General features: G+C 40.9%; 1 protein-coding gene across 2 annotated transcripts in view; it reads left to right on the top strand.

The window, feature by feature from the left end:
* The first annotated feature begins 358 nt into the window (after positions 1-358).
* The window catches only part of GNAQ (G protein subunit alpha q), a 287167-nt gene continuing 259883 nt past the window's right edge, over positions 359-27642 (top strand). For both annotated transcript variants that reach the window (XM_060014594.1, XM_060014595.1), the window contains exon 1: positions 359-599. In XM_060014594.1, the coding sequence (XP_059870577.1) occupies positions 464-599 (136 nt within the window). In that variant the 5' untranslated portion in view covers positions 359-463. The remainder of the gene's footprint in view (positions 600-27642) is intronic.

Here is a 27642-nt window from a genome sequence, read left to right on the forward strand (position 1 = left end):
GCAGGGAGCCGTCGGCGGTCGCTCGCTGCGGGGACGCCCCGGTGGATGTGCTCTCGCCGCCGGGCGCACGGCTTAGGGGAGCCGCGGCGGCGGCGGCGGCGGCGCGGGGGGCGAGGCGGGCCGCCCGTTCCCGGGGAAGGAGGCGCGGGCGTCTGAGCGAGGCCGGGCGCGGCGGCCTTCCCCAGTGCGCCCCCCGAGCCAGCGCCCGCGGCCGCCTCCCGCGTCCGCCTCGCTCCTCCCGGCGGCTCGAGCCGCCAGCTCCCGCCGCACCCCCGGCCCACCTAGTGGCCCCTGCCCTGGCCGCGGCCGCCGCGGCGGTTCCCCGAGCTCATCCCGGACGCGCGCCCGGGCGGCGGGGGCTCGGCGGCCACCGCTGCCTCGGGGGAGCGAGGGCGGGAGGGTGTGTGTGCGCGCGTGTGAGCAGGGGGTGCCGGCGGGGCTGCAGCGGAGGCACTTTGGAAGAATGACTCTGGAGTCCATCATGGCGTGCTGCCTGAGCGAGGAGGCTAAGGAAGCCCGGCGGATCAACGACGAGATTGAGCGGCAGCTCCGCAGGGACAAGCGGGACGCCCGCCGGGAGCTCAAGCTGCTGCTGCTCGGTGAGTACAGCCGGAGCCGGCCGCCGCGGGCCCTCCCGCCGGACCTGCGCCCCCTACCCACCACCCTCAGCCCCCCGGGACCGTGGCCCCGGCCCCCGGCCGCCCGCGGCTCGCCCCTGCCCTCCCCGGGCGCGTCCCCGGCCCCTACCCGCACCCTCTTGGGCGCGCGCGCGCGTACACAGAGACGCGCGCGCGCGTAGAGGGGTCGGGGTTGCTCTGCTCAGGGCCTCGGCTTGTGCCTTTCGGTATCCCTAAGGGCTGTGCACTCGGGGGTGCGCATTTGTCTGCGGTGCTTCTGCAATTTGCTCAATGACACATTGCTTCGGGGAGAGGCGCGGGGGTGGGAAGGTGGGCAGGGGGGTTGAACTTCCAGTGTCGTGGCCGCGGCGCCCCGTGGGGTGGTGGAGTGGGGAGCTGTGCGTATGTGTGGCCCGAGGGTGGCGAGCGGAGCCACGTTGGGGGATGGCGTCCGGTGGGGTGGCCTGTGTGCATCCATTATCAGTGCTTTCTGGGGTCGGGAGCGAATGGTAGAACGGTGGGCTGACTCGCGACTGGGTTCTCCGAGGAGCGATGAGGAGGGAGCCGAGTGGTTGGCTCTCCGAAGAAAGCGGGCTTGTGTTTTCGCGGGGCGGGGAGGCAAGCCCAAATGTGTCACACGAGTGCTGTTCTCTAACCACCAGACCACCAAAAGGAGGGACCCAGAAGAGTTTCTTAATGGTGACAGGCGTGTTTCTCCACCATTCCTTCCAGATAAAGATGAGGGATATGGGAGGGTTGTGCTGTATGGTTGTTGACAGCGATGGGTATCTTTTGTTTAATGAGGCAACCCAGATGTAGGCCTGAATTCACAATAGTTACCAGTACAGCCTCAATTACTCTCATGGAAGCAAATAGAAACCTTTTGTTTAAAGCGGACAGCATTTTAATATCTTTGGAATCTGGGCTAGAAGGAAAACGGGAAGTGAACAGCAAAAATTTCCCTTTAATCTCTACAAAATAACCCAACATTCTGTCTTAACATTAAGTTAGCAAGAAAATGCCATTTCTGAACTAGGAATTTTATTCATTATTATCTCTGAGAGAATGTTCAGAATCAACGTTCAGGCCAGCGCGACATAACTCTGAGCTATTGTGGTAGGAAGAACAAACGGCTTTGCAGTAACAGGCCTGAAAAATGTCTGCACTCGTGTTCTGGATATTTGCGTGTATGATGAATAGACTTCTCAGACATTTCTGGAAGAAAATATTGTCAATTCTGATTTGAGAAGCATGCATTTTCTTTCTTATCTTGAACTTTCCATCTCCTGGTTCGAGGAACCAATTGCCTTTGGGACTGAACTGCTTATGTACTGGGTCATTTACAAGAAGGAACAAAATCCAGTGATTACAAATAGTTACAAATGGTTAACTCACATGCCCTGCTTAATGTCTTCATTTTGAAACCAGATTAGGTAAATGTGCACATGTTTATAAAGAACAGAAGGCAAACCCTGGATAAGAGGGGTGGACTTCAGGGAATGAAGCCAGGGAAGGGGAAAACTGCAATTGGAAAAAGAAGATCTTTTTATTTTTTATTTTTTGTTCTCATTTTGAGCTACTTCTAATGGCTGAAAAGGTGTAGTTGAATGCTTTCTGAATTCTCAAGATTGAGAAGAAAATAGAGGGGGCAAGAGAAATGTATGGAGTTTAATGCATGATTAAGGGGAAAAGCGTGTGTTTTAGAGAGACTTAAGGATGTTTTTTTGTTTTCTTTTGCCCTGTGTACAGTCTTTATTTGTTTCTGTTTAGCTGTGAATAGGGCATTTGAGGTCTCTCAGGCCAACCCCATTGCCTGAAATGTGGCAGCTCTGGGTTCCTAGCAGCTGTGAGTTAGAGCTCAGGGGATTTGTCTGTCTGAGGGCCTAGGTTTGAATGTCTAGGAGGAGGACTTTGGGAAAAATGCCCGTAGATGGACACTTAATTACAGACTGGACTTAAGTAACATATTGTGCTTTTTTAAACAAACAAACAAACAAACATACTTTGCTTTAAAAAATGAACTGGGAGATAATTTTATGAGGAAAAAAATTAAAACAGTTTACTGCTAAAATGGTGGTGTGGAGAACTTTTTTTCTCCCCTTCTTATTAGATTTTCGAGTAGGATTAAATACAGCCCCACCCCAGCCCCTAAGTATGGCCTATTAGAAGTGGTAGAAAAATATGACATCAGTTTAACATCTACATTTATTAGCATTTTAAAACTATACAACTTTTTGTTAGAAACTCAATCCCTAGACATCATGTAAGATTTGCTACAGCTTCATGTTCTAGGTATGTTGCTTTTGTAACATAACTACTGCAGTACCTACACGATTTATATAGTCAGTGCCATATACTAATTGTAGATTTGTGTGTGTGCTTGTGATTTTTGAGTCCCGGAGAGAAATGATGGTTGATTTGAACCAGGGAAGGTATTGGGGAGGGTTTCCTTCTGAGCAGTGCCTGATGATGTGCTGCTTTGATGCTGCTTTGCACTCAGTGTTCATTCATGTAAATGATGCCCATCAAAAGGTTTACCAGTATTTTTAACTACTTTATTTAAATTGAGGAATCACCCTTATATTTAAATGCAATTCAGTGTAAAATTATTTTCAAAGTAAATTGTAGTTCAACGTGTGACACCATTTTAATGGATTTATTTGGCAGGGGCCCCTTGCAAAATATAAAATTAATTAGTTAATTTTATACTACGGAGAAATTAGAAAGAGAAAATAGTGGTTACCTGCCTAGATGAAAGTATGGCAGTAAAATTTGGGCTGCCTTGATACCTATCCAGCAATTATGCTGATATGTTCCAAATTCTACAGTACTTATACATTTTGATATTTATTGTTTTTAAAAAACGAACCCAGAAACCTACTACCATAAAATAGCATATTAAATTCTGAATTCTTGTTTTCTTTATTCATTTTCTAAATTCATTTATATAGTGTTTATTTTCTTAGACACCTCAAAGAAAACTGTTTGTTTTCTACATAGATATGCAAAGAGAATATTTTAAGTTTTTATATACTTCCTAGATGTAATGCACATTGTTTCCTTTAATTAATACTTACAAATATTAACTAATTATTTGGTGGTACATAGGTCACACTATTTAATATAATGTGTCTTTAAGTCTGTATAAAACAAGTGGCCTTGAATGCCTGCTTCCGGTCAAGGATATTCATGTTGAAATTTTCAGTTCCTTGAAGACACATTTTTTCCCTCCATTAACCTGTTCTTACTTTACATGTTTTAGAAATCTTTACTCTTCAGATCTTAGTCATCTGATAGAAAAATTTAGCAAACCTTTTTTTATTGATTGGATTCCACCTATTGAAGAGGCAAAGTTTAAGCCCGTTTTAGATGAAAGAATATATGTTCTTCCTCTTCTAACTGAATTACATATGTGATTGGAGATTTTCTTTCTATTCTAGACTGGAAGCTTAGGAGAGTAGGGACTGAGGACTGATTCTATTATTGTTCACTATTAAATCCCAGCTTCTGGCACAATCTCTAATTCATAGAATGGTCTCAATAAGTATTTGTTGAGTAAGTAAACTTATTTGTAACCCTCCTAATAGAAATTGGGACCATAAAGCAATGAAGACATTATAGAGACATGGGGAAATGTAATGTTTTTATTCTGTGGCAGAGAAAATCATGATCTTTTAAAAAAATTATATGTAACTCTTTGAGCCAATTAAATACAAATGCATTCCAGGATAGGAAGTGTTAATGTAAGATGTTACATCACATATTGAACCGTGTATTACAGTTCTGTGCTGGGTGCATTTGGGAATGATAACAGTCACACTTAAAATATGAAAGTTTACAGGAAAAAAAAAAGAAACCATACCATGTCTTGATTGTTTTTTTTGTATAGAAGCTAGTTTAACCCTCTCATCTTTTTTGCCGTATACTTTTCCCCATGATACACTCAACAGAGTGAATTTTTAAATTCTCTAGAGTACAGGTGGTGAGCGAACAGATTTTTACAATTTACCTATATATAGTTACATGAGGAGAACCGCAACGATTAAATTTTAAGAATTGCAGAAAGAACGTTTTTAATTTGAGCGATGTACATTTGTACTGAAAACTGAACAGTTACAGAGCGGAAGACACCTGGAAGGCTGGAAGTGCTCTGACAGAGTTAGACTGTGTGGAGAGCTCATGCATGCAGGTCTCGGTAAAAGCACCCACCCCGTTACCCCTCTGTAGAGTTGCTAGGGGAAGGATGAGGATGTTGATGCCCGAATTAACCTAGAGGTTAGTGGCTCTCTAGGATGGCTCCTCAGAGCCGCAGAAGGAAAGCTTCCTTCTGAGCAGCCCTAATAACAGAAGCTCCCTGGAAATACCATAATACAGTGTTTATGAGGCTGCTTTAAGACCAGCTGGTTTTCTTTCTGCTACTTTTTTAGCTTTGCAAGTGTTGAATATGTTTCTAAATGTCAGGATTTGTTTGGATGTGTTTCCTTTTTTTCTTCATTTTATTTTTTTGGAAACAAAGTACTTATAGTTTGTATTTGAAGAGTGAAGTGGCAGCATCCCTCATAAAAACCAAAACTGTAGCTCTGACTATATAACAAGGCGTTCAGCGTAAGATTTTTGCATTGAACCACGTAGATTCATTGTCTAGATCTGCCATATAACTGTCAATCTCGTACTTGTACTTACGTATTGTTTCTTCTTATGGGAATTTTGGGCGCAAATTAAAACCCTACTGAACAGTGAAGTGATCCCGTATGTATCTGTTCACATATTTTTAGGTAGGCTTAGGAAGGAGAACCAGAAGAATAATTTAGTGGCCATTTTGTTTATTACAGATAAATTTTATAGCCTCTTTTTCATTTAAAAATATCAAACAACCTAGCTGTACCTTATAAGAGATGGCTTATGTTCAATTTTCAGAGATGCCTATTAAATATAGTTATGATTTTTATTACAGATGAATTTTTAAGGACCTGAAACAGCTTCTGCAGTTGTGAGGCTGCGTGCTATGCTAAACTTAGCAGAAAAGAACACATTTTTCTTCATGATCCAGGCAAACTTACACTTGAAAAGAAATGAACGAGATTTGCCAAGGATGATTTTGATTCCAGCATTCATATTAGTTTTTCTTTTAGGTTATTAGTTCTTTTGGTATTAATGGAACTGTGGATTGGGTGTTGTAGAGGAAGAATAGGGACCTCAAAGGGTACATCTTGCAAGAGAGAGAAGCCATTTTAAGAAGGTTAGGATTGCTTTCTCACTGAGAAGGTGGAAAGAATGTGTTTTCTCCAGACTCTCTCTTTTGGGTTGAGGGAAATACAAGTATTTGTAGCAGCAAATTTAAAGTCTAATTTTCTGGTTGAAGGGGAGGGTAGTGACATTTTTTTTCAAAGGGAAACTTTTAAGCAATGTTAAGATCTCTGCAGAATTAATCCTAGGGAAGTGTGAAATAGCAGTAGAAGGTAAAATGTGTGATTGTTGGTAATTAAATCTGTGGCAATAACTGACTACAGTAAACAGTGAATGTTTTCTCTTGTTCTGCCGAATGGAGTAACATTAAAGAAAGAGCTATTCTCAGACCCAAACTCTATTTTATGTGAACAGCTGTTACTAATAAAATTATACGAAGTTGTTCAACAATCACCTATGATTTGTTACCTTACTGATATGTAAAAAACCTGTCTGATTTCTCATCTAACATGTAGTAAAAAGGAAAAAAAGGACCTAAACATGCTGTCGCAAATGAGTTCATAAATCCTAGGTGGTCATGAATCTGGACTTTATTACAAACAAAATAAACATCCATATTGCAGTGTTGAGAACCAAAGACTGAATTTGCTAAGTAGCTTCTGGGGTTGACCTTTATACCTAGCCATAATTTCTGAAATCAGTGCAGAATATTTTGTTAAGAGCCTCATGTTTCAATTTTAAGAACAAAATTAGTATTATTTAAAAATAAAGTTATCAAGATATTTCAAATTCATTTATTCAGCAAACACTTGCCAGTTTTTGGAAAATAAATATTTCCTCTAAATTTTTTACCAGACATACCATAAGAAAGAACAGTTGTATATAGAATGCTGATCAAATGAACAAATATTAAGCACCTACTCTGTGTAAAATAATGTACGTGAGACACTCACTGTTTCTTATTTGCCAGCAGGAAAGACTACAAGCACTTTTCACAGTTCTGGTTGTTTTACAGTTGATGTCCTCAGCCTGACATGTCCTTCTGAGTATTATCCTTCCTGGTTTTGGCTTTTCTATTGGCTCTTAATACAAAGAAAAAGACAAAATAATCTGAAGGCCATTCTAGACGCTTTCCGGGGATTACACAACTGGGGAGAGCAGACGGTCTTGAGAACTTGAACTCCTGAGTGATATATATTATTTCCTTGGAGCAAGCATATCGTTTTTTGCCTTTAACTATGAGAAACTGTTAATGACCACTTGCCCTATGTTTCTAACTAAAGTGGAAGCTCCATGAGGGCAAAGATAGTGGCCGTTGTTTCTTTGTAGCTCAGCGAAGCACCTTGTCTTGCTCAGTTTACAATCATTCTGTTGTAACTGGGGACTCAGTAACTGGGGACTTGTGGGTGTAGGAGGCATCACGGGGGCAGGGTGGGCAGCTGGGTTCCCAGAAGAAAGAGCAGTTGAAGGGAGTGAATTTAAATGTCTTGCTTTCTTCTAATGGGTATCATTGATTTGTTCTCCATTTACCACGCCTCTTTGTCATTTTGTGGGCCACTTGGGGCACAGTTAAAGAAATTCTGTTTTAAAGGCGAGGTCGTCTTTGTCTCCATGCCTGCTTCTCATTCATTGTCTCAGGAGGATGATTCAGTTGAACGTTCTCATAATTGTTTCGGGTTAAAAAGCCAATAGCAGTTTATCCAGCAGTTTGAATGGAAAACTGTTACACAAGTCCTTTGAAATTTGACAATTCTACACACCTTTATTACAGGATTAATCTTAGATTGTGAGCAGTTTGACTGCTTTGGAAGCAAATAGCTGTTTCAGGGAAGTGTGTGATGGATTGTGGTGCAGTCGGGAACCAGAATGTTAGTAATGCCACGGTATTTCTGCAGTTTCACAGAAGGGAGCGATAATTGATCCACAAATTAAAGAAAAACAGCTAGAGTGAGACTTTTTGGCTCTATTACAGGAAGTGAATAGTGATGTTTAGAAACATGTTCGTATTTCTGAGAGATGGCCTCATGTTTTTTCCCTTTGGAGAACTGAAATCATGAATTAATTGCCTCTTTCCAGAATTTGCCCCTCCCCCCCCTTTTAAAATCACCATCACTTAGTAAAAAAATCGAAGTAGAATTTTTCTTTTGCTTCTTTTTTTACATTTTAAAAACTTTTTTCATCTTTTTCAGTTTTAGTGTTTGTTTTTTACATTTCCATTTGGGGAAGAGGCTGTGGGGTGACGGGTGGCGTTTTCCACCTATTTCCTGGTGACTGCAGCTGACCAGTGGTTTCTAGAGAGAAACGCTCCAGTGTCTCATCCACCCGTTGTTCAGTCTTCCAGCTTTTTGCTGCAGGTCCCCCACCCCGCAAAAAAAGACCCTTCTCTGGAATCCTACCCACCCGTTTATTCTCTCTCACAGCTTCCTTAACCAAATGCTAGGAGGGGTTCCTTAGATTCTCTGGTGTGTGCATTTCTTTAAGATTTAGGGAACTTCCAAGTTGGTTCTTCTTTCAAACATCATGTGGTGGTGAGCTGGTGAGAGGGGAAGTTGGGTGCTTGAATGCATTAAAAGAAGGACACTTGAGAATGTGCTTTGAGGAGGTGATTAACTTTCTATAGTAACACCCTGGTCTGCAAAACAGAATACATTGTAATCAAACAAAATGTAAAATTCTCCTTTTCCAGAGGATGGGGACTTGAGATTGGTGCATGGTTACCGGCAGAAAGCTAGCGAGCCTGTGCTGGGTAATCTATCACAGGGCACTGGGTTTCAAAATAGGATGCAGTGCGTGTACTAGAAAGGGAGAAGGTGCTGTGTGCCTGTGTTGGGCAATAGCGCATCTTCCTCATTTGATGATTTGAACATCCTCACCCCACTTAACTTGAGAGCTTTAAAGCATCTCTTTCTAATTGTGTTTCTATCCCAGATAGTCAGGGAGGGTGGCATTAGCAGCAGCCTTTGCTTGCTTTATACCCAGTCAGTCTGAGAGGGTTCTTTGGTTAGTTTATTTTTTAAGGTAAAGACACAATGATACGTTCTTGCCACGAGAATTGATATTTTAGGAACTGCACCTTTCAGAACTCCTTCATTATATTACAGGTTCTTTCCGCAGATGGCAAATGCAATTTTCTTCTTGTCCTAAAGAGCTGACCCATTTCCTGTGACTTGTTCTAATAATACAGGATGACTTTAATTCTTGTTCCTGGTTTGCCCTTAAGAGAATGGCAGGGTACTTGTTAAGAGTTTAAGTCTCTTTTCTCTCTAACTCTTGTGATATATTTTTGGAAATCAGTAGATCATGCAAAAACAACGGCACACTGGCTGTGTGAGAGTTTGAGCAGGCTGGGACATACTCCTGTGGCTCTGCATGTTGGTGTAGCTGTGAATATCATTTCTAAAGCCTGTAACGGAAAGGCAGTCGGGTACTCCTGCCCTGCCTCCTGCGACTAACCCACGGGTGTTTCGCTCCTTTGTTCCTTTACTATTTCTATAGAAACCCGTAGAATGAAGAGACTGGACCAAATCTAAAGGGCTGCCTGAACTTTGAAACTTCCTCTGCGACGTTGCCATCTCAGCCAGTTTCCAGCCGCTGTCAGCCCTGGACAAGGGGCCTGAGCCTCAGCCTCTCCAGGAGTGATGGGCTACGTTGGGGGGCTCGGCCAGGTCTGGTGGGCTCCTCCTGGCCGCCCTCGCTCTCCGCTCTTTCCCCCGCAGGCAGGCGGCTCGGAGAGCGCTGGGCGAGAGCCCTGAGGAGGGTGAGCAAGTGTGCCCAGAGCCGCCCCGCCTGCCGCCCGGCACGCGGCTGATAGTCTCACTGCCTTCGCGGGGGAATGGTATCAGAAGCCTCCTGTCATATCAGCGTGGGTCTCTTGCTTCCTGCGGGAAGGACGACATCCTAGGAGACACGGAGGTGGAGCCTGCGAGGCGCAGTGTTCCTCAGCGGCCCTGCGCAGGCCTGGGTGTGTGTTCTTAGTCTCCCTCAGGCAGCTGCCTTTGACTCACCCCTCCTCCTCCTTATTCTTCTTCATTGGGCCTTAAGCAGTGCTTTTCACTAGCCTGCAAGCTGCTCAAGCGCATTTCTGCCCTTTTCAGGGAGAGCAGGTTGGCCCTTTGAGCCTGGGCACGGCGAGTGCCTCACACACCTTGGTGGAGCACTTTGGGGGCTGCTTTGTATTTGGAGCCAGTCCGTCCCTTTTCCATGGCCTTCCAGGAAAGATTTGGAATTAACCCTTAGATGGACCACTTGTGTCCATTTCTTCTTCCATTACTATGCTCATTTTTTTTCCCTTGGGGCTTTAACTTTTTAAATTAATTAATTTATTGGCTGCGTTGGGTCTTCGTTGCTGCGCGCGGGCTTTCTCTAGTTGCGGCGAGCGGGGGCTACTCTTTGTTGCGGTGCGTGGGCTTCTCATTGCAGTGGCTTCTCTTGCTGCGGAGCACGGGCTCCAGGCACGTGGGCTCAGTCGTTGTGGCGCATGGGCTTAGTTGCTCCGCGACATGTGGGATCTTCCCGGACCAGGGATTGAACCCGTGTCCCCTGCATTGGCAAGCGGATTCTTAACCACTGCGCCACCAGGGAAGTCCCAGGGTTTTAACTGAAACCAGAAGAACAGATTAAGGGTGGACACATTCATAATATGAAGTAAGGAGTTTTCATACTTGATTGTTCTAAAAAACATTTATAATATATACATATAAATTGCTGTGACCTAGGAACGGCCCTTAGTTGTCATGACCATGGTCGGAGAAATTTTAAGAAAGCAGCTTCCTGTGTCCCTTGTCTGCATTCTGGAGAAAGGGCTCTATGACCACAGAAGAAACAGCTAGACTTTCATCCTGGCTCTGGAGAAACATTGTTACAGAGCCCAGTTCCACTGGAAGTGCCAGGCAGGCGTTTGGCGTTCCTTGACCCCTACTTTCCTTCTGGCCCATGGCCTTCTCATTATCTTATCAGCTCCAGGCTGGCTTACCTTGATTTCAGATTTGGAGTTGGACAGGTGCAGGGGAAAAGGAGAACAGTTGCAGGCAACAGAGGGTGATGGGGGATCTTGAGGGGCTTGGCAGGGCACAGCGTGTTGCTCGTTGTAGGGGTGGTGCACCATGTGTTCCCTAAGCTCTGGAGGGAAGGAAGGAGAGCAGAGGAGAGGTGCCCTGTGCTGTGCGTTGACTTGGCCGCATCGATCAGGAAGAGCCCAGCCAATGCAGCTTCCTCTTGGCAGCTCCACTGCCCAACCCGGTTCTTCATCGTTGTCACATCTACCGTGCCCTTCCTCTCCCAGATGCTGGGTTGGGAGGTGAGCATGTGTAGAAGACTGGGTTTTATGGGAGGCGTTTTTGTTGCATGCACTCTCTGGGTCCTCCCAGAGGTGGTTAGATAGCCTAAAGCACAGAGCTCAAGGCAAGCTGTGTCCTGAGGAAAACCATTCACACTTTAAAAAGAAAATTTACAACCATGCTCTTCCAAGTGTCCCCCCCCTCCACCCTGTTAGCTGTTTAAGGTGATAGAAATGCATCTATTACTGTATTGAGAACTCTGCTAATCTGGTGATGGGTTATTAGGATGTCTCTTGCCCAGGAAATCTCCTTTTATGTGGCATGCTTCTCCTACAGTAGAGTGCCTTCTCAGTTGCCCGAGGCAGTGAGTAGATAAATGGTATCATGAGATATTCTTGCCAAGGGGATTCTTACTCAGGTGGAGCCATGTAATATAGAAGTTGTTTGTAATTTTTAGCTGAAAAATGCACCTGTGTGTTGGTTGTGTTCTCTTCGGAGCTGTTCACATTCTGGGCTATAACATTCCAGGTCCCCGGAGCAGATTATTCAAGGTCCCTAAAGCCTATTTACGACCAGCATTCAAATGGGCTTCATTTGTCCATGATAGAATTAAGAGGACTTCTTGATTCAAAATGTAGGCAAATATGTTTTGAATACTTTGAATAATTTTGAATAATTTGAGAGCAGAGCTAATGAGTGCTGAAACAAAAGATACTTGAAATCAGCCTCTATTTTTATTACCAGTCACTTCCTGGTGTATTAGGAACTAATGAATTACCATAGTACTGGCTCCTCTTGGAGCCAAACTTGGACCAGACATGGATTCTAGAGATGGAAGGGCCTTGATGGGTTCAAGGACTAATGATGGGTTCAAGGACTAATGAATGGCTCCTCTTGGAGCCAAACTTGGACCAGACATGGATTCTAGAGATGGAAGGGCCTTGATGGGTTCAAGGACTAATGAATGGGATGTCCTCCGAACATCCTGGTATCTCCTGTTACGTGTTGGGTCACCATCTAAGATGTTATCTGAAGCATATTAGAAATGACTAAAAAATTTGGGGCAGATGTCAACTCTTGTAATGAGGAGTCCCATAAGTTTCCCATCTTCTGGTTGGAGAAGATACCTGTATGTTGCTTGATCAGTTTAAGAAAAATAATTTGTATTTCCCCATCCATACAATTCTTGACAAAGGATTCCATTTTAATGGCGGAAATCATGACTTCATTAATATTTCTTTAGGGAAATCTTGACTCCTAATATATTTTCATCAGAGTCACCAGATAGGTCCTTTGAGAAACACATTTTCTGTAGTCCTTTCCGCTCCAGACCATGCTTATTATGGGAAGAGGGATTCTTGTCTAGGGTTTTTCTAAATCCCTAGGGTCTGTCTGTGAATTGCTACTCAATTACAATGTATCCTTCCCAGAATTCATTAATGCATTGTGCATCCCTAGTACTGAATCACAAGGTCACACGATGATTTGTCTTGTTAAAAATATTCTTTCTTTGTATTATATATCTTCAAGCAGTATGCTACTGCCTGAACTTAGATTGTTTTTTATTCTCTTTTTGGAATCAAATAAAGAAGAACACTTGAGATATGTATCCTCTGATGGTATGGTTGCTTTCTAAAATAGTTTAAAAAGTGTAGTAATGAGACAGACTGTTGTACTGAATAGACAAAGTTTGAGTCAAGAAGTGTTTATTTTCTTCCACTTAAGAATTTTCTTACATTGTTAAGAAATACATTATATTGTTTTCATGGCCTTTGAAATGACAGCCCATGTTAATAATATTATTTTTTGTTTTATTTTTCAGTGATTTTGTAATTTTATGAATAATGCAGTTTTTTAGACAACATATGAAAAAAAATGTTTGAAAATGTATCCATAAGTTTATCCAGGATGTACCGATCTAAGAAACGTGATTTTTTTGTTTATTCCTTTCTAGTCTGCTTTCTTTTTATGTTTCTTGCATGGATGTAATCATACTGTACAATTTAACATTATGTTGTAAGCATTTTCTATGTGGTTATATAAGCTTAATATTTGGAATTATATAATATTCTGTTAGAGGAGATATATTAATTTGCTTGCTTACTTTTTTTTTTTTTTGGCATTTAGCTTTCTCCCAGTGTTGCCATTTTCTTTTCTTTTTTTTGAATTTTATTTTTTTATATAGCAGGTTCTAATTAGTTATCTATTTTATACATATTAGTGTATATATGTTCCATTTTCAGAATAATGCTGTGATGAAGTTCTTGGCATAGATAGCAATTTTTTTTCAAACACACTCGCACACTTTTGTTAGATGAAGTGTTACTTCTAAGTTAGAGGATATGAAAAATTTTATAGCTCTTGATTACACACAACCTAAACATATTCTGAAATGATTGTATACAGTTTGCAACATTGTATTATTATAAGATTATCAGTAAATTAGTAGGCAAAAAAGGTACATAATTAAAACATTTGCACTTATTTGATCACTAGTAAGAATGACCATTTTCCCATATGTTTGTTTCTAGTTGAATTTCTTATTTTGTAAGTTGTCTCTTCATTTCCTTTGCCTATTAGTGAGCTCCGAACACACAGATGAAATTAGCCTTTTTCATATTTACTTCAAATAACTTAACCCTCGTCTGTTGTTTTTCTTTTTCTTTGTTTTGTATTATTTAATACAGAAGTTTTTAATTACTTTGAAGCCAAATCTGTTGATCTTTTGCTGTTCTTTTTTAAAATAATCTTAATTCGGTTTAGATACTCCCTGAAAGCCAGATTTACTGTTCCTGTCATGGGTGAAACTAGATTGAATGTAATGTTTACACATCACTGTTGTGTGATTCTTTTTCTTTCAAAGTGAAAATAAAATGCATACACATATAAATTCACACTATCCCAGATTATACAACATAAGCTGTTCTGTATGTAATTGGCTTTTCTCATCCAGTAATATGTAATGGATATCTTGCCATGTAATATAAATCCTTTGCATCACAGCTATGGCTTTTTATTGTTGCAGTGTATTTTTTTGTCATTGTTCCAGTGTATTAGGAATCATACAGTGATGTGCTGCAGCTAGCTTGCACCTGCTCATAAAAGCCAGTTCTGTATATTTCTTCTCAACTCAGCAGTCACTGAGTTCATTTTGGTAGCTTGAAATTAGCCATGATGGGAGTACTCATGCTGCAAAAATTGGCTGATATTACGAATACGAGCTCCCCCCACCCCCGCCCCTGCAGAACTAGTTGTTAAAGATTTGCCAGCACACTACCATTTATATATACCTGACCCTGTTGATATGTATCTCGTTTGAGTCCGTTAAATTTCTTTAATCATCAGTGCTCTAGAAAATACTGTAGGGGATCCATCTTTGTACATTTACATATTCAGATAAGTTCCTCAGAGTTGGATCATCAGCCCAATGATAGCCTTATTTAAAATTTTGATACACATCACCACCCTGACCTTCAGAAAGGTGGTATTGGTTTATTTCCCACCTCTAGCTTATGTAGTAACTGTTTTGGCACATTTTAGTATCATTAGAATTTTGGTAATCTGATGGGCTATAAAAGAAAAACCTTGTGTTTATTTGCATTGTATTGAATTAATTTCTATTATAAAGTCTTCATTTTCTTTTCTAAACTGCCTATTTACAAAAATAACAAATGCCTCAATTTATTATTTAGTTTAGGTTTCAGGTTTACTTTAGGTTTAGTTAGTTTTTTAGATCACTTTTAGTTTCAACTTTAATGACTGAGGTATTTCTAGAAAATTGACCTTTTTATCTATGGAAGAATGGAGTGTCCTAGGATGAACATCTCCAAGGGAAGAAGAAAAAATAGAACTGATAAGGTTATATGACATGTTTAGCTACGTGCAAAATTGTACTGCAACACAAAAGCTTTTACTTGTAATGAAGTCCAGTTTATATATTTTTTCTTTTGTTGCTTATGTTTTTGGTGTCACGTATAAGAAACTGTTGCTAAATCCAAGGTCACATAGATTTACCTCCATGTTTTCTTCTAAGAGTTGTGTAGTTTTAGGTTTTACATTTAGGTCTTTGATCCACGTTAAGTTGATTTTTGTATATGGTGTGAAGTAGGGTTCCGATTTCATTCGTTTGCAAGTGCATATGTAGTTGTTGCAGCGCCATTTGTTGAAAAGACATTCATTTTCCTTTGTGTGGTCTTGGTACCCTTATTATTTTATTTTTTCCCTATCTTTATTACTTTCTTGCAATTTGTCTAGGTTTATTTAGTTGTACTATAAAAATTTTCTTGAAATAAAATTCTTAGATTATTTATTTTAACATTTTCTTGATTTAAATGAGAAGTGTTTAAAACTTTTGAATTTTTCAACTTGTTACTACCTAGTGTTCATATCATTCTTTTACAGACACTATAAAATTATGATTTTTATTTTTATCTTTGAACCAGGATTGTTTAAGACAGTTTAAAATTTTCCAAGTGGTTGTGATTTTTTTCAACCTTTGTTATTCCTTGTCTTACATCATTTTGATAGGAGAATGTGGTCTGTATTGTTTTTACTTTTTGGAATTTATTGTAGCCCAATATATAGTCAGTTTTTTTTCTATGGATACATAAAATATATACATGTATATATAATAAAAGAAACAGGTTGTTATTTAATTTTACTGCTTATATTTGGCTTCATTTCTCCATTCTTTTCCTTGTGTGATTTGTTCAAGTTTCTTGTCGGCAACACTGATTTGGCAGTGCTTGGCATATAAATGTCAAACGGCAATAAGTAGGTTTTGAATGACTGAGTGCCTGCTGTATGTATTTGATGTTCTGATTTCATTTCTAAGTTCTTCAATATTATTTTTTCTCCTTATTTCCCCTTTTAGCTCTGACAATTTCTTTCTACCTTATTTTATTTTTTTAATATCCTATTTCAAACAGTCCACGTTTCCTGAAATTTTCTTGATAATACAGAGCAGCTACACTCTATTTTTTTCTTCTGTTTCCTAGAGTATATCTTCCAGAGTGTTCTCTTCATTCTCCTTCTGCATGTTCTGTGCCTTGTCTTCATTGTTTCTTAAGAATGCTCCGAATTTTGTCTGGCCCCACTGTTTGTCCAAAAATAGTGTGGGTGGAATCTCATTGACTTCCTTCCCTATTTGTCTTGGGTCTGTGTGTGTCTTTCTCTTAGCACTTAAGCTGGTGGGCTGGGCGATGATAGTATATATTCTATTTTTAGCCATTCAGTTGTTGGAGTAGAGTGGTGGTAAGGCTCTGTGGTGGTGGGCAGCTTCAGACTGTGGGCTTTGACTCTTCTTAATTTTGTCGTATTTTACAACCAGTTCCATTTTTCTTTTCTGTTTGCATGTGCCAGCCATTTTGATGAGAAATTGTTCTCATTTGGTGAGAAATGATGCTTTGCTGTTTGTGGGATTTTCGTTCTGTGCACCTGTTGGGTGTATTTCTCTGTATTCTTAGACCACTTTGCACAGCAGACCCGCTTTCCACCCTCAGCACTGCCAGGTCAGAGGGAGACACTGGGATTCCCTTGGCTGTACAGTGTCTCTTTAGCCCCTCTTCTGCTAGTAGAAGTGAGTTCCAGCAGGATGTTACTTATTCCTCCAAGTTGGGGGATACCAGGAAGTCTTTCAGGACCTTGGATACTAGCTTCCCTCAGCACTGCTCTATTTTACCAGCAGAAGAGCTATGCAGGTTCTCTCTCTTTGATCTGTTTGCATTGCTTCTGGTTGATAAGTCCTTTGCTATTATTAGCGAAGATGAGGTCTCCTCTCTACTTTTTTTCTTTTTGTACATTTTGAGGGATAGAAAGGAAGTTGCTTTTTGGAGCACTTTGCCTTCTTTCCAGGAAGTGTGCTTTATGAGTCTTGATGACTGTAATTAACACACGTGAAGTCTTTCATAGAGAGTTATAATTATAGCATCTTTTATATGCTTTGAAGTCCAAGCTTGCAGCCCGTGCTTCAGTCACCTCTGTAACATCCCCCAATTTATTGTTATTTTGTTCCCCTCTATGTTCAGTGGTAGGAACATCATCCCCTAAGAGGAATTAATTCTCTTTGGTCATCTGTGTTGCTTAGAAAATGTTTGTATACTGAGCTGAAACCTATCCTGAAACTGGTTTCAGGTCCATCCCTTGGGGACACTGGGACTCTGGAATCCCCTGGCACACATCTACTTTTCCAAATAATCGGAGTTATCCTCATGACACTCCTGGAGTTTGCTTTCTTTGTGTTTAACTGAGTTCTATCATTTCTCATAAGGCAGGAATAACCTGTGAGGGTGGAATCCACATTTGTTTTCTAGTTGTTTTCTTCTTTAAAAAAAAAAAACAAACCAAAATGGAAGCTAACACTGGAGATATGTTTTTATGAAGTCAGAGGAGGTAATATTTCTGTATCTTTTCCTGAACTGAGATACATGTGACTTCAGAAATCTTTGCCTTTTATCTGAACAAATCATCCCAAGAAATGTAGGAGTTTTACGTACAGAGAGCTTCTGTAACTTTCCTCTGCCAGTACCTTGATGCCTCTTATTTATTTTTTTCAGTACAGTACTACATTGCTAGCCCTGTTTTTGACCTGTGGTATTCTGTGATCTGCATACAGTCCTCTGCATTTTTGCATTTATTATATATTTGCATAAGGTTTTCTTTTTTTCCCCCCAACTGCTGAGAGTACTTATTCCTATTGAATTTCATCCTGATTCTGTTGGGAATGTCTTTCCAAGGTCAAGATCATTTCAGCTTTTTTTCCGACTTCTAGTATTTCTAATCCTTCCCAGTTCATCCTCGGAGGAAAGTAGATGAACTCATCACAATTAAGATTTATTAAGAATTATATTAAGACAAGTGTTTTTGTTAATACTGTCCATAAAGACGTGGAAGGTATTAGATTTCAGATCAGATCCCCACAGTCCATCACTCAATATGAATCTACAGTTGATTTGGTTATTAACTACTTTGTTGTTTACATACGTAATAGAACCCAAAATATACTATTTGAATTTGACCTCAGTGTTTAATTTGTGTTGGTATGAAAGGGAATAGAGAAATCAAGAAAGGTACATCTGCTCTTTCTTGCTAGACTGTTGCCTGGTCTCCTATCATAGAAGGCAGTCAGGTTGCCCTGCTTCAGTGGAACTCACACTTCCTGGCCTTTGGGTGAGTGGGTGGGGTGGGGTGTGTAAGGTGGTAGCACCCCTGACACAGCACATGGTGACTGGTCAGTTTTAATCTCTCCTTACATCCTGAAGTTTAGGTTACCAACAGGTTTATAAAGGGCATGATCGTTAAGGAGCGAAGGAGCATTTTCTTATTCCTTGTCCTCTTTGGGTTCTAATTTCCATGTAGAAGAAAAGGAATATTTTTGGAGAAACAGATTTCATTTGGTACCTATTTTCCTTACAGCCAAATTGGTTTAACTGCTCTTTTTCTCCCCATAACGCAAGTCGTTCTTAAAGACAGAAAGCCAACTTACAATTCTGTGTACTTTATTTTATAGAATTTGACATCATGCTCACATTTTTAGCAACTGCATTAAATTTTCTCATTTAGGAAATTCGGTGGTTGAGTGGAAGTTGTTTTATTCAGTGTGGGTGTGTATGTGTTTGTGTGTGTGTGTGTGTGTGTGTGTGTGTGTGTGTGTAAACTCAGTCCCTCCAGTTGGATGGTGGTGGTCATGGTGGGAGAGAAGTTGATAGTAAATTATTGTTTCTTTAGCAAAAAATGGAGAAGGGATCTTGTCCTCCCTGACCCCCGTCTCTCTCTTTTCAAAAAATATTTATATATTTACTTATTTGGTTGCACAGGTCTTAGTTGCGGCACGTGGGCTCCTTAGTTGTGGCACGCGAATGCAGCATGCGTGTGGGATCTAGTTCCCTGACCAGAGATCGAACCCAGGCCCCCTGCATTGGGAGCACGGAGTCTTAGCCACTGTGCCACCAGGGAAGTTCCCCCCGCCCATGTCTCTTAATTGAGTCTGGCCTGTGCCCATGTGGCTGTCGACCACAGGTAGAAGGCTCTTCTTCACAGTGGGTGGATATTGATTTCTGGACAGTGGGCAGCCCAGGATATTGCCTTTTTCTAGAACTTTTAACCGAAAAGTGGACTGTATGACAATTTGAGGACATCACCTTTAGAGGGACAGTCTTTCTTCCTGCACGTGTGTATATATGCTGCTCAAACACACCTTAATGTTGTTGTTTCAATTCTTACCTTGGAAAAATGGGCTTATTCCTCGTAAACAGTGCTATCAGGAGTAAGCTTATTTCTTTGTTAATTTGGTAATTTACCAGAACGTGTTCTGTTCTAGCCCTGATTGTTATAGCTTGTTGAAAGGCCTGATGTCATTTTTGTTTCCTTCTCCCTTACCCATGAGGATTATTCTAAAAAAAAAAAATTTGGCCTTTATACCAGTGTTTTAAAAGTGTTCTGTACCTGGCTTTACAACAGGGCTCACTGTCCTAATTCCAGTTACAGTTAACAAGATATTATATGCCTTTCAGGAGATGTCAGCCTTGGAAGCCAAACCTGAGTTTTAAAAATACGCTGTGTACGGGTACATTATGGCTAGGTTCCAAGATGTGTGGAATCTCACAAGGTAAGGATTGCTCGTGGAAGTAATCCTGATTTACTGAAGTGCTCTTTTAGGAGCTGCCCTTGTTGTAAGTGTGCTTTCTTGTACAATTTTAATGATCAATATTCCTTTTAAGAAAAAAAATGTGGTTGTGCTGACATTTACTTTGAGCAAATGAAGTATAGTTCATATCTGTTGAAGTTGAAATTAATAATGCATGACCGCACAAGTGCTTTTTCCAATCCTTTTTGTGTGTCCTTGCATGTAAACTCTTAGAACTCATGGTAAATCAGATGCTGCAGAGTATGTTTGATTTTTTTTTTTCCCTGTCTTCCCTATTTTCCAGTGGGTGGCTTGCCTGAGCAAGGGAATGCAGTGAATAAATTTATCAGCATCAGAATCTGTATTTATACAATAATTTTATTTCTTTTATTAAAAATTAAATATTTTGGTGTAAAGGTTTTCATTTTTACAGGTGTCCTTTGTTTGCCAAAAAAAAAAAAAAATCATCTTTTAGATAGCTCCTTACTGTGTTTTCAAGTCTTCTTTTCCAGCTGAAAAGAGAAAGATAAAGGGCAAATATTAGTACTCATTCTTGTATTGCATGTTTTTTCCTTTACAGTTATTCCTTTCCTCTTAGTCCCTGGGTGATGAATAGGTTATCTTGGAACCGTAAAGACTTAGCTTCTGTATCAGTGCTTTTTAGGTACACATGCCATCTGGCCTCTGAGTATGAACTCAGTCCTGACTGTGGGACGGGGAGAATCTGCACTGGTGAAATACTCTAGCAAAGCCAAACAATCCAGGTTGCAGAGAATGCTTGGCTTCGCTCTCATTTACAGGAGGAATAACATCACACACAGTGCTAAACCTCACTAGCAGAAAACTGAAATTTACTCCTGGCAGGCCAAGAAGCACATCCAGTCACCTCATGTGATCTTTTACCCCATCCAGGCAAGGCCGTAGCTCTGAGGTTAAGAAAATTGTGCGTTGCGTTGCAGTATCTTCTCCTTGTGAGTTAGAGGGGAAGCCTCAAACCTGCCTTTGTTACTTTACAGAGTTTTAAGTTAGCACACATTTGTAAACATCTCAACTTCCATCATCACTTTGCAGTGAATTTACAAAAGGCAAATTTCAGGAGACCTTCAGATAAGCATTTGTTTCTGAAAGCATGTTAAAACCAAAGGGGAAAAGCACTATCCCAGGTTAAATGATGCTTAAGAATGTTTTAGTCCTAAGATTTCAGCTTATTTTTATTGTTATTTTTTTGGCAGTACTAATTAGACACACGCTGAGAACAGGGGGAAAAAAGCAATAGTAGGTTTACTCCTTAGTGTCTGGTAGAGTTTTTTCCTCTAAGATATTTTTGTGTTAAACAACACTTTTCTTGGTGGGGGACCGGTTCCATATTTCAGTGGAAGAAGACGGTCCTAATGAATTGGGATCTTGTGGGACAGGGGCTATATATTTCTTTTTTACACACATAATTGCAGCCAGGTGGAAATGTGTAATTACATTTCTTATTAATACACACGTAATGAATTTGTTTTATATCCTACTACTTCCTGAAGTTAGGCAATAGGTTAAAAGAAATGTATGCAGGTAGAACTGGCATATCTACCTATAGCCTTGTATTTCACATACCCAACCTCCCCAAGTTCCCCCCAAATACCTACGTATGATAGTTTGCCTCTGGTAAGTAGCCAGAGCTTTAAATCAGTAGCAGGGTTAGAACTCAAGCTCCAAGAATGTGTCGTGACCCTGTGCAGGAAAGAGTTAACATAACAGGTCTGGCTGCTGTCCTTTGAAAGAACAAGATTGGCCCTTGGCTGGCATCTGCGAACTTGGATTTCCAGAGAGTTCCCACCAGTCTCAGAACTCGTTAGAGTGGCTCACGGTGCCTGAACTGTTTGTACGAACAATGTGGTTTATGTTGAACACCTGCTTTTCCTTTTGGGAGTCTGGAATTTCGGGAGGTGCTAGGCAGACGGTGCCTACGTGGCTGACCCTCCGATAAAAACTCTGGACTCCTAGGCCCAGGCGAGCTCCCCTGGTGGACGGCATTTCCCAGTCTCGTCACTGCTCGGTGCTGGGGGATTAAGTGCATCCTGCGTGATTCCTCTGGGAAAGGACGCTCTGAAGCCTGGGCCTGGCTTCTTTTAAACTTCACTCCATGCGCCTTCTCCCCTTTGCTGATCTTGCTTTGTTGTAATAAATCACAGCCATGAGTACGACTGTGCTGAGTCCTGCGAGTCCACCAACTGAGCCATCAGACCTGGGGTTGGTCTTGGGAACCCTAACACAGACCCCGTCATCAACTCCTGAGGGTCCCAGCTTGGTGAACGTGGGTGCTCGCACCGCAGCCTGGCCTGCGGACCAGGGGCTGCCCCGAGGGGAATGATGTTTGTGTCAGCTCCCTGAAAGCAACAAATCACCATCCCAATACATGCGCAGTGATAGTATTATTATTTTCCTTCTTCCGTAATACATTTCGCTCTCTGCCGTTGACATTATTATGTACACATAGAATACTCATTCATCTACCCTTCAGATAGTATTAGGCCTCTTTCTCCAAACTGGACCAGACAGATCCCCACTTCCCCAGCGGGCTGGGCCTGCAAGAGTGACAGATGATGGAAGATAATGTAAACACGAACTGCCCACCCTCCCTGCATTTTCACATTGCTCTCAGGTGACTTTTCAGCTGTATTGACTGTGGTCCTCTGCTGTTCAAACCATTAATTACTTCTCATTGGTTGCAAAATAAAGGCCGGATCTTCATCTGTCAGTCAGGTTCATCTGATCCTATCCCTCCTTCCTAGCCTTATTTTTTCCTGCTTGTCTTCATGCATCCGACACTCTGACTAAACTCTTGGGCATTAACACTTTTCCTTCCCTTCTCCGTCTTCACATCTTTGTCATTATCCTCTCTTCGCCCCCCTACACTCTCCCTCTCCCCTCAGGATGCCTTTTTCCCCCCTCCTTTTCTGCGTGTGCAAAGCCCATCTCAACTGCTACTCCTTCCTCAACAGCTCTGATCTCTGCGCTAGTCAGAGTCTCTTTTGAACTCTCATGACGTTTTATCTTTGCCGTGTGTCTGTATTTATTGGGTGTGTGCAGGAAGCATTGGTGGTGAAGGGGAGAAGTGAGGTAGCTGAGGGAAGGCAGCCAGTAAAGGTGCTTTTTATTAAACCAGCCACCACGGAGGGCAATTGGAGCTCAAGCCCGGGGAGAAGCTCTGGTTGATGGTGTGGAGCAGGGCTTCTCACAGTTTCATATGCATGAGGCTCACCTGGGGCCTTGTTACAAAGCAGAGGCAGACCCTTCTCTGGAGCGAGGCCTGAGAATCTGCATTTCTCGCAAGCTCCTGAATGGTAGTGATGCTGCTGGCATGGGTCTGTAGACCCCATTCTGGAGAACAGTGATGCTGTAAAGTTGTCCCACCTGAAGAGTGCCAGAGCTGGGATGTTTATATACCAACTCTGGTGGTCATTAGGTGGGGGTCTCCTGCTACCTTTGGCCTGTCCCTGACTTGGAGAGAAAGCCCTCAGGCACAGAGGGTGCAGATACCTGCAGTTGGAAGTCTGCTTTGGGTGGTTCAAACAAAGTGTGCTCTGTCTTGTAATTATGCTTATTTGTGCCTTTCTTGTCCTCCATGCCAGACTCTCAGATCCCTGAAGGTAGGACCTGTAATTCATCTGCTTTCCTAGCAGCATTCAGCACACGTTATGATTTCTGTATTTGCACAGTGAACGAGTGGATTGCTGCTGCTCTCCACTTCGGTCAGGTATTACAGTGCAGTTTACGGTCTAGTCCAGTGAAAACTCTAGTTTTACCTTCCTAATCTCAGAGTCTAAGATAAAGATCTACCAGAAAGAGAGCCTCCTTTGTGGGCCTAGATCTCTGAAGGTAACAGTGGCCTGGTCCTTGTGGGTCAGGATTAATAGGTACGAGAGAGGAGAGTGCCCTGAAAGAAAGCAAAAATTACCCTTTCAAGACTTCGAAAACAATTTTAAGATGAAAACAGCAGGTGGCTCAAGAAAAATAATTTTTGTGAGAAGCTTTGGGGTAGCTGGTGCTACCTCATCTAATTTTCCCTATTGAAGGCACTTTTCTTTTTATTCTCTCAGGGATTTCTGTTCATTTGTTTTCTATGTTGCTTCATATTTGGATGGATTTCCTATATGAGGGACAAAAATTTGGTTTTCTTAACATAAAGGTTAAATCAAATAAATTTCCTCTAAATTATTAAAGCCCTTTTTCTGTTGAAAATCCTTTCCCAAATTTCATTTTTCCAGTGACACATAAAACCCAGCATTTAAAAAACTTTCTATGAGGGCTTCCCTGGTGGCGCAGTGGTTGAGAGTCCGCCTGCCGATGCAGGGGACACGGGTTCGTGCCCCGGTCCGGGAAGATCCCACATGCCACGGAGCGGCTGCCCCCGTGAGCCATGGCCGCTGAGCCTGCGTGTCCGGAGCCTGTTGCTCCGCAACGGGAGAGGCCACAACAGTGAGAGGCCCGCGTACCGTAAAACAAAAACAAAAACAAAAAAAACCCAAAAACTTTCTATGGTATAGAACTTCTCTGATGTTTGATATGAAATAACCACTACATATTTATTTAAGACAGCCTGTGTATCTGGTTCTGTGGTTGGTTGAAAGGAAGTTTAAGACTTTCTTCTCTTGGCCCTCATAATCATTTAAGTGGGGATAAAAGTCAGTATGAAAATGACAGAAAACCAACTGTAAGTATTTAGGGCTGTTCAGTGAAAATTGTATATCTTTGATTTTTTTTTTTTCCCATTCAGTCCTAATTCCATATATTTCCTTTTGTTGTCAGATTGTGTAAGTTGTAGGTTCAAATTCATAGTTGAAAAGGTGTATAATCCTGTAGATATTGGAATTTATCTATAAGCTGGGTGGTAAGCTGGTGTGATTAGGGAATAAAACAAAAGAATGTACAGTATTCTCGCTCATCCTTGGAAAGTGGGCCAGTGTAGAAGAGACTGCAAGGAGATCAAGGACACTGCAGTCCTTGTTTGCCTCAATACCCAAGGTCTGGTTTGGTGTCTAGATGGGGCCTAAAGTTATGGCAGGTGGCTCTGTCTTGCAGTAAAAGCAGCAAGCAAATCAGGATTCTTGACTCTTTTTCAGCATGTCTTTTCTGTGTTCTTCCTTTGGGTTCTTCTCTTTGAGTCCATAAATATTTTAAATACACATTTCATAATCCTATTCACCTTGGTCCTTTTTGGCCTTTGACAGCTGGTATAATCTCTTTCCGTAGATGCTTTCTGTGGCTTAGAGGAGGTAGTAAGTGCTAAGAGAGTTGTTTCTCCGTTAGACAGTATGTTTGGGGAGGAAACTTACCTTCCTCCGATTCATTGTCATCACTTACTGAATACTATTGTGTGGAATGGTTGACTGCTAAAGTAAAAAGAATGCAAAGAAAAAAGTGCAAAGCACTAAAAAATGATGACAGGTTTTTCCATATTGACAAATCCTGTCTTCTGGATAAATATACAACCATTATACTTTATGATGCCCTTCCACATGAGTGATTTCATTTGAAACATAGAACATTTCGATGAAGTAAACACATAGTCCCCATCATGAGTGGCCGGGAAAGGTTATGTGACCTTGTGGAGTAGGGTCCTCCAAATCTGAATGTTAGTCCTACTACTTACAGTCTTATGACATTGGTTAAATTCTTAAGGCCTTGGAGCCACAGCTCTTTTCTTTGTAAACTAAGGATAATAATATCTTCTTTGTGTTTTGTGAAGAAGAGTAGATAAGATGATAAGACTGAACACATGAGAGGATCTCTGTAAATGTTTCTTCTCCTCTCACTAAGCTTCTAGTTAATAGAAGCTGAGGCGAGAGGAAAACTTAGGTCTCCTGACTCAATCTGTGGCTTCTTGGGAAAAAAAAGTACTAAAGTTTATGAAAATTCAAAATAATATTTATTTTTATAATTCAACTGACTGACATTAGCTCATGATCACTGCTGGCAGCTCTACCTACTAAGTGCATTCTAATTGTCCACTGTTTGGGGATATTGCCGCTTCTCATCGAAACCCAAGACCCTTATTTCCTTGTTTTATAGAAATAGTTGTCAAGGCATAAATGCCTTTATTTAATTTCTTTATTTACTATACTCTGACAGAGTTACATGGTTGTCTGATACTCTAGTCACAAGGTTACTGCAGCATTATTTTGTTGTTTTTCATTTTTTTAACCCTGCATTTACTCTGATTGGTTGGTGTCTTTGTTCTGATTGGTAGGTGTATACTCTTGGGTTATCAAATATTTTGAATTTTACTGGGCGTTACATGCTCTTAAACATTTTTTTCTGTGTAGGGTTTTAGGATATGTCAGAAAAGATAATTTTAGTAAATTCTACCAAATTAAAAGATGAATAGTAAGAATTTGCTAGTTTCCTGTTTATGACTCTATCTGAGCAAGCCTTGATAGTTATTTTCCAAAACAATCTTAAGTTAATGCTAATGGAACTATGTATTATCAGTCCCACATTGGAAGGCTAATTATCGGTGTGTAATCTTGGCAAATTATTATGCTTGTTGGTGAATCCATGTCAGCGAGGTGACACATTGTAATTACATATTCATTTGCGCTTACTCTCCGTCTTCGGCATGTATCACCAAACAAGCTTTCTTTATTACAGTTGTGGTTACTTTAGTGGCAACCACTTTCACTTGAATTGACACAAAAACTCTTATCTCTGGGCCATGTGGTCTTTCCTGAGACATAAATGTAATATAACATATGCTACGTAATCTTTTCTAATGATATGTATGTAGACACATAAAAGCTACTTTTGTTTCTATGCCTGAACTGTTGGATCACTGAGCAGATTTACCAGTGGACTGACATGTTTCTCTAAATTCTACTGGTATATAATTGTGAGCCTAGTTTTCATTGGTCTGCATTAGATTTCCCTATAAATCATTTCATAGTTTTCAATTCAGGGGAAGAAAATGAATTGTTGATGTTAATTACTCTCTTTTTACTTCTCTCAATTGTAATTCAAGGTGATATGTTAGATTTTGGTTACTAATAGTTTATTTTCTCTAATATATGAACCTTTATTAGATGGTTTTCTGAAACAGAAGTGTCTTGATCTACTTGTTGTACAAGCAAATTTCTCCGTTAATATGTGCTTCTCGTACTTTCTAAGCATACTAGCTTACTCTTTTCTTAAGTTATGATCTAAAACTGATGAAGGAGTAATCTGTTTTGGTTCAAGGAAACCTAGATACTCATTTACTAAGTGTTACTTTATATTAGAGCTTTAATAACATTATTTTGTTTTCCAACTAGGGAACTAACCCAGTTGCGGGAAGTTGTTCTTTCTTTCTTTGTGTTGACTTCACATTTTACGTATTTGGTGATTTTCGATAGGGTAGTGTATGAAATTTGATTTTAGAGTTGGCTTAGAGCTTCAAAAAGAACAAATCATTTCTTTGTTATTCCTTTTCATCTTTGTATCCTCAGCTCTTAGTACAATGCTAGTCCTACAATAAGCAATCGATAAATATTTGTTGAAATAAATAGTTCCCTGAGGCCTTAAGTCTTTCTTTTGTTCAGTCACCTGGCAAGAAAATGAGGTCTTTATACTGATTTTGTCTTTGGAGGCCTAATTCCTTAGTGCTTCTGCAGATTGGCGTTATGTAATCTTTCCATGATTGGAGAACGTTTTCTGTGACAGCAGACTCTTCTGGGTGAATGGATTTCTCTATCAGCTGTTGAAATACTGAGTTTGGGTTTAGCAAAACCCAGAAACATTTGTTTGTCAAGCTTAAGGGATTGTTTCGCAGAAGAGAGGGGAAGTATTTAAATCAGGAAAATTGGCTTTCTATTTCAGATCCTTCCTAGCCATCCAGGCTGGCCATGACTTCCCCGATGGAGTAAATTCTTTTGTTAGATGATTGGAATTGAAGCCAGAATTATTTGCTTGCTGATTC

The sequence above is a fragment of the Delphinus delphis genome, chromosome 6 (assembly GCF_949987515.2).
Source record: "Delphinus delphis chromosome 6, mDelDel1.2, whole genome shotgun sequence".
Classification (NCBI taxonomy): domain Eukaryota; kingdom Metazoa; phylum Chordata; class Mammalia; order Artiodactyla; family Delphinidae; genus Delphinus; species Delphinus delphis.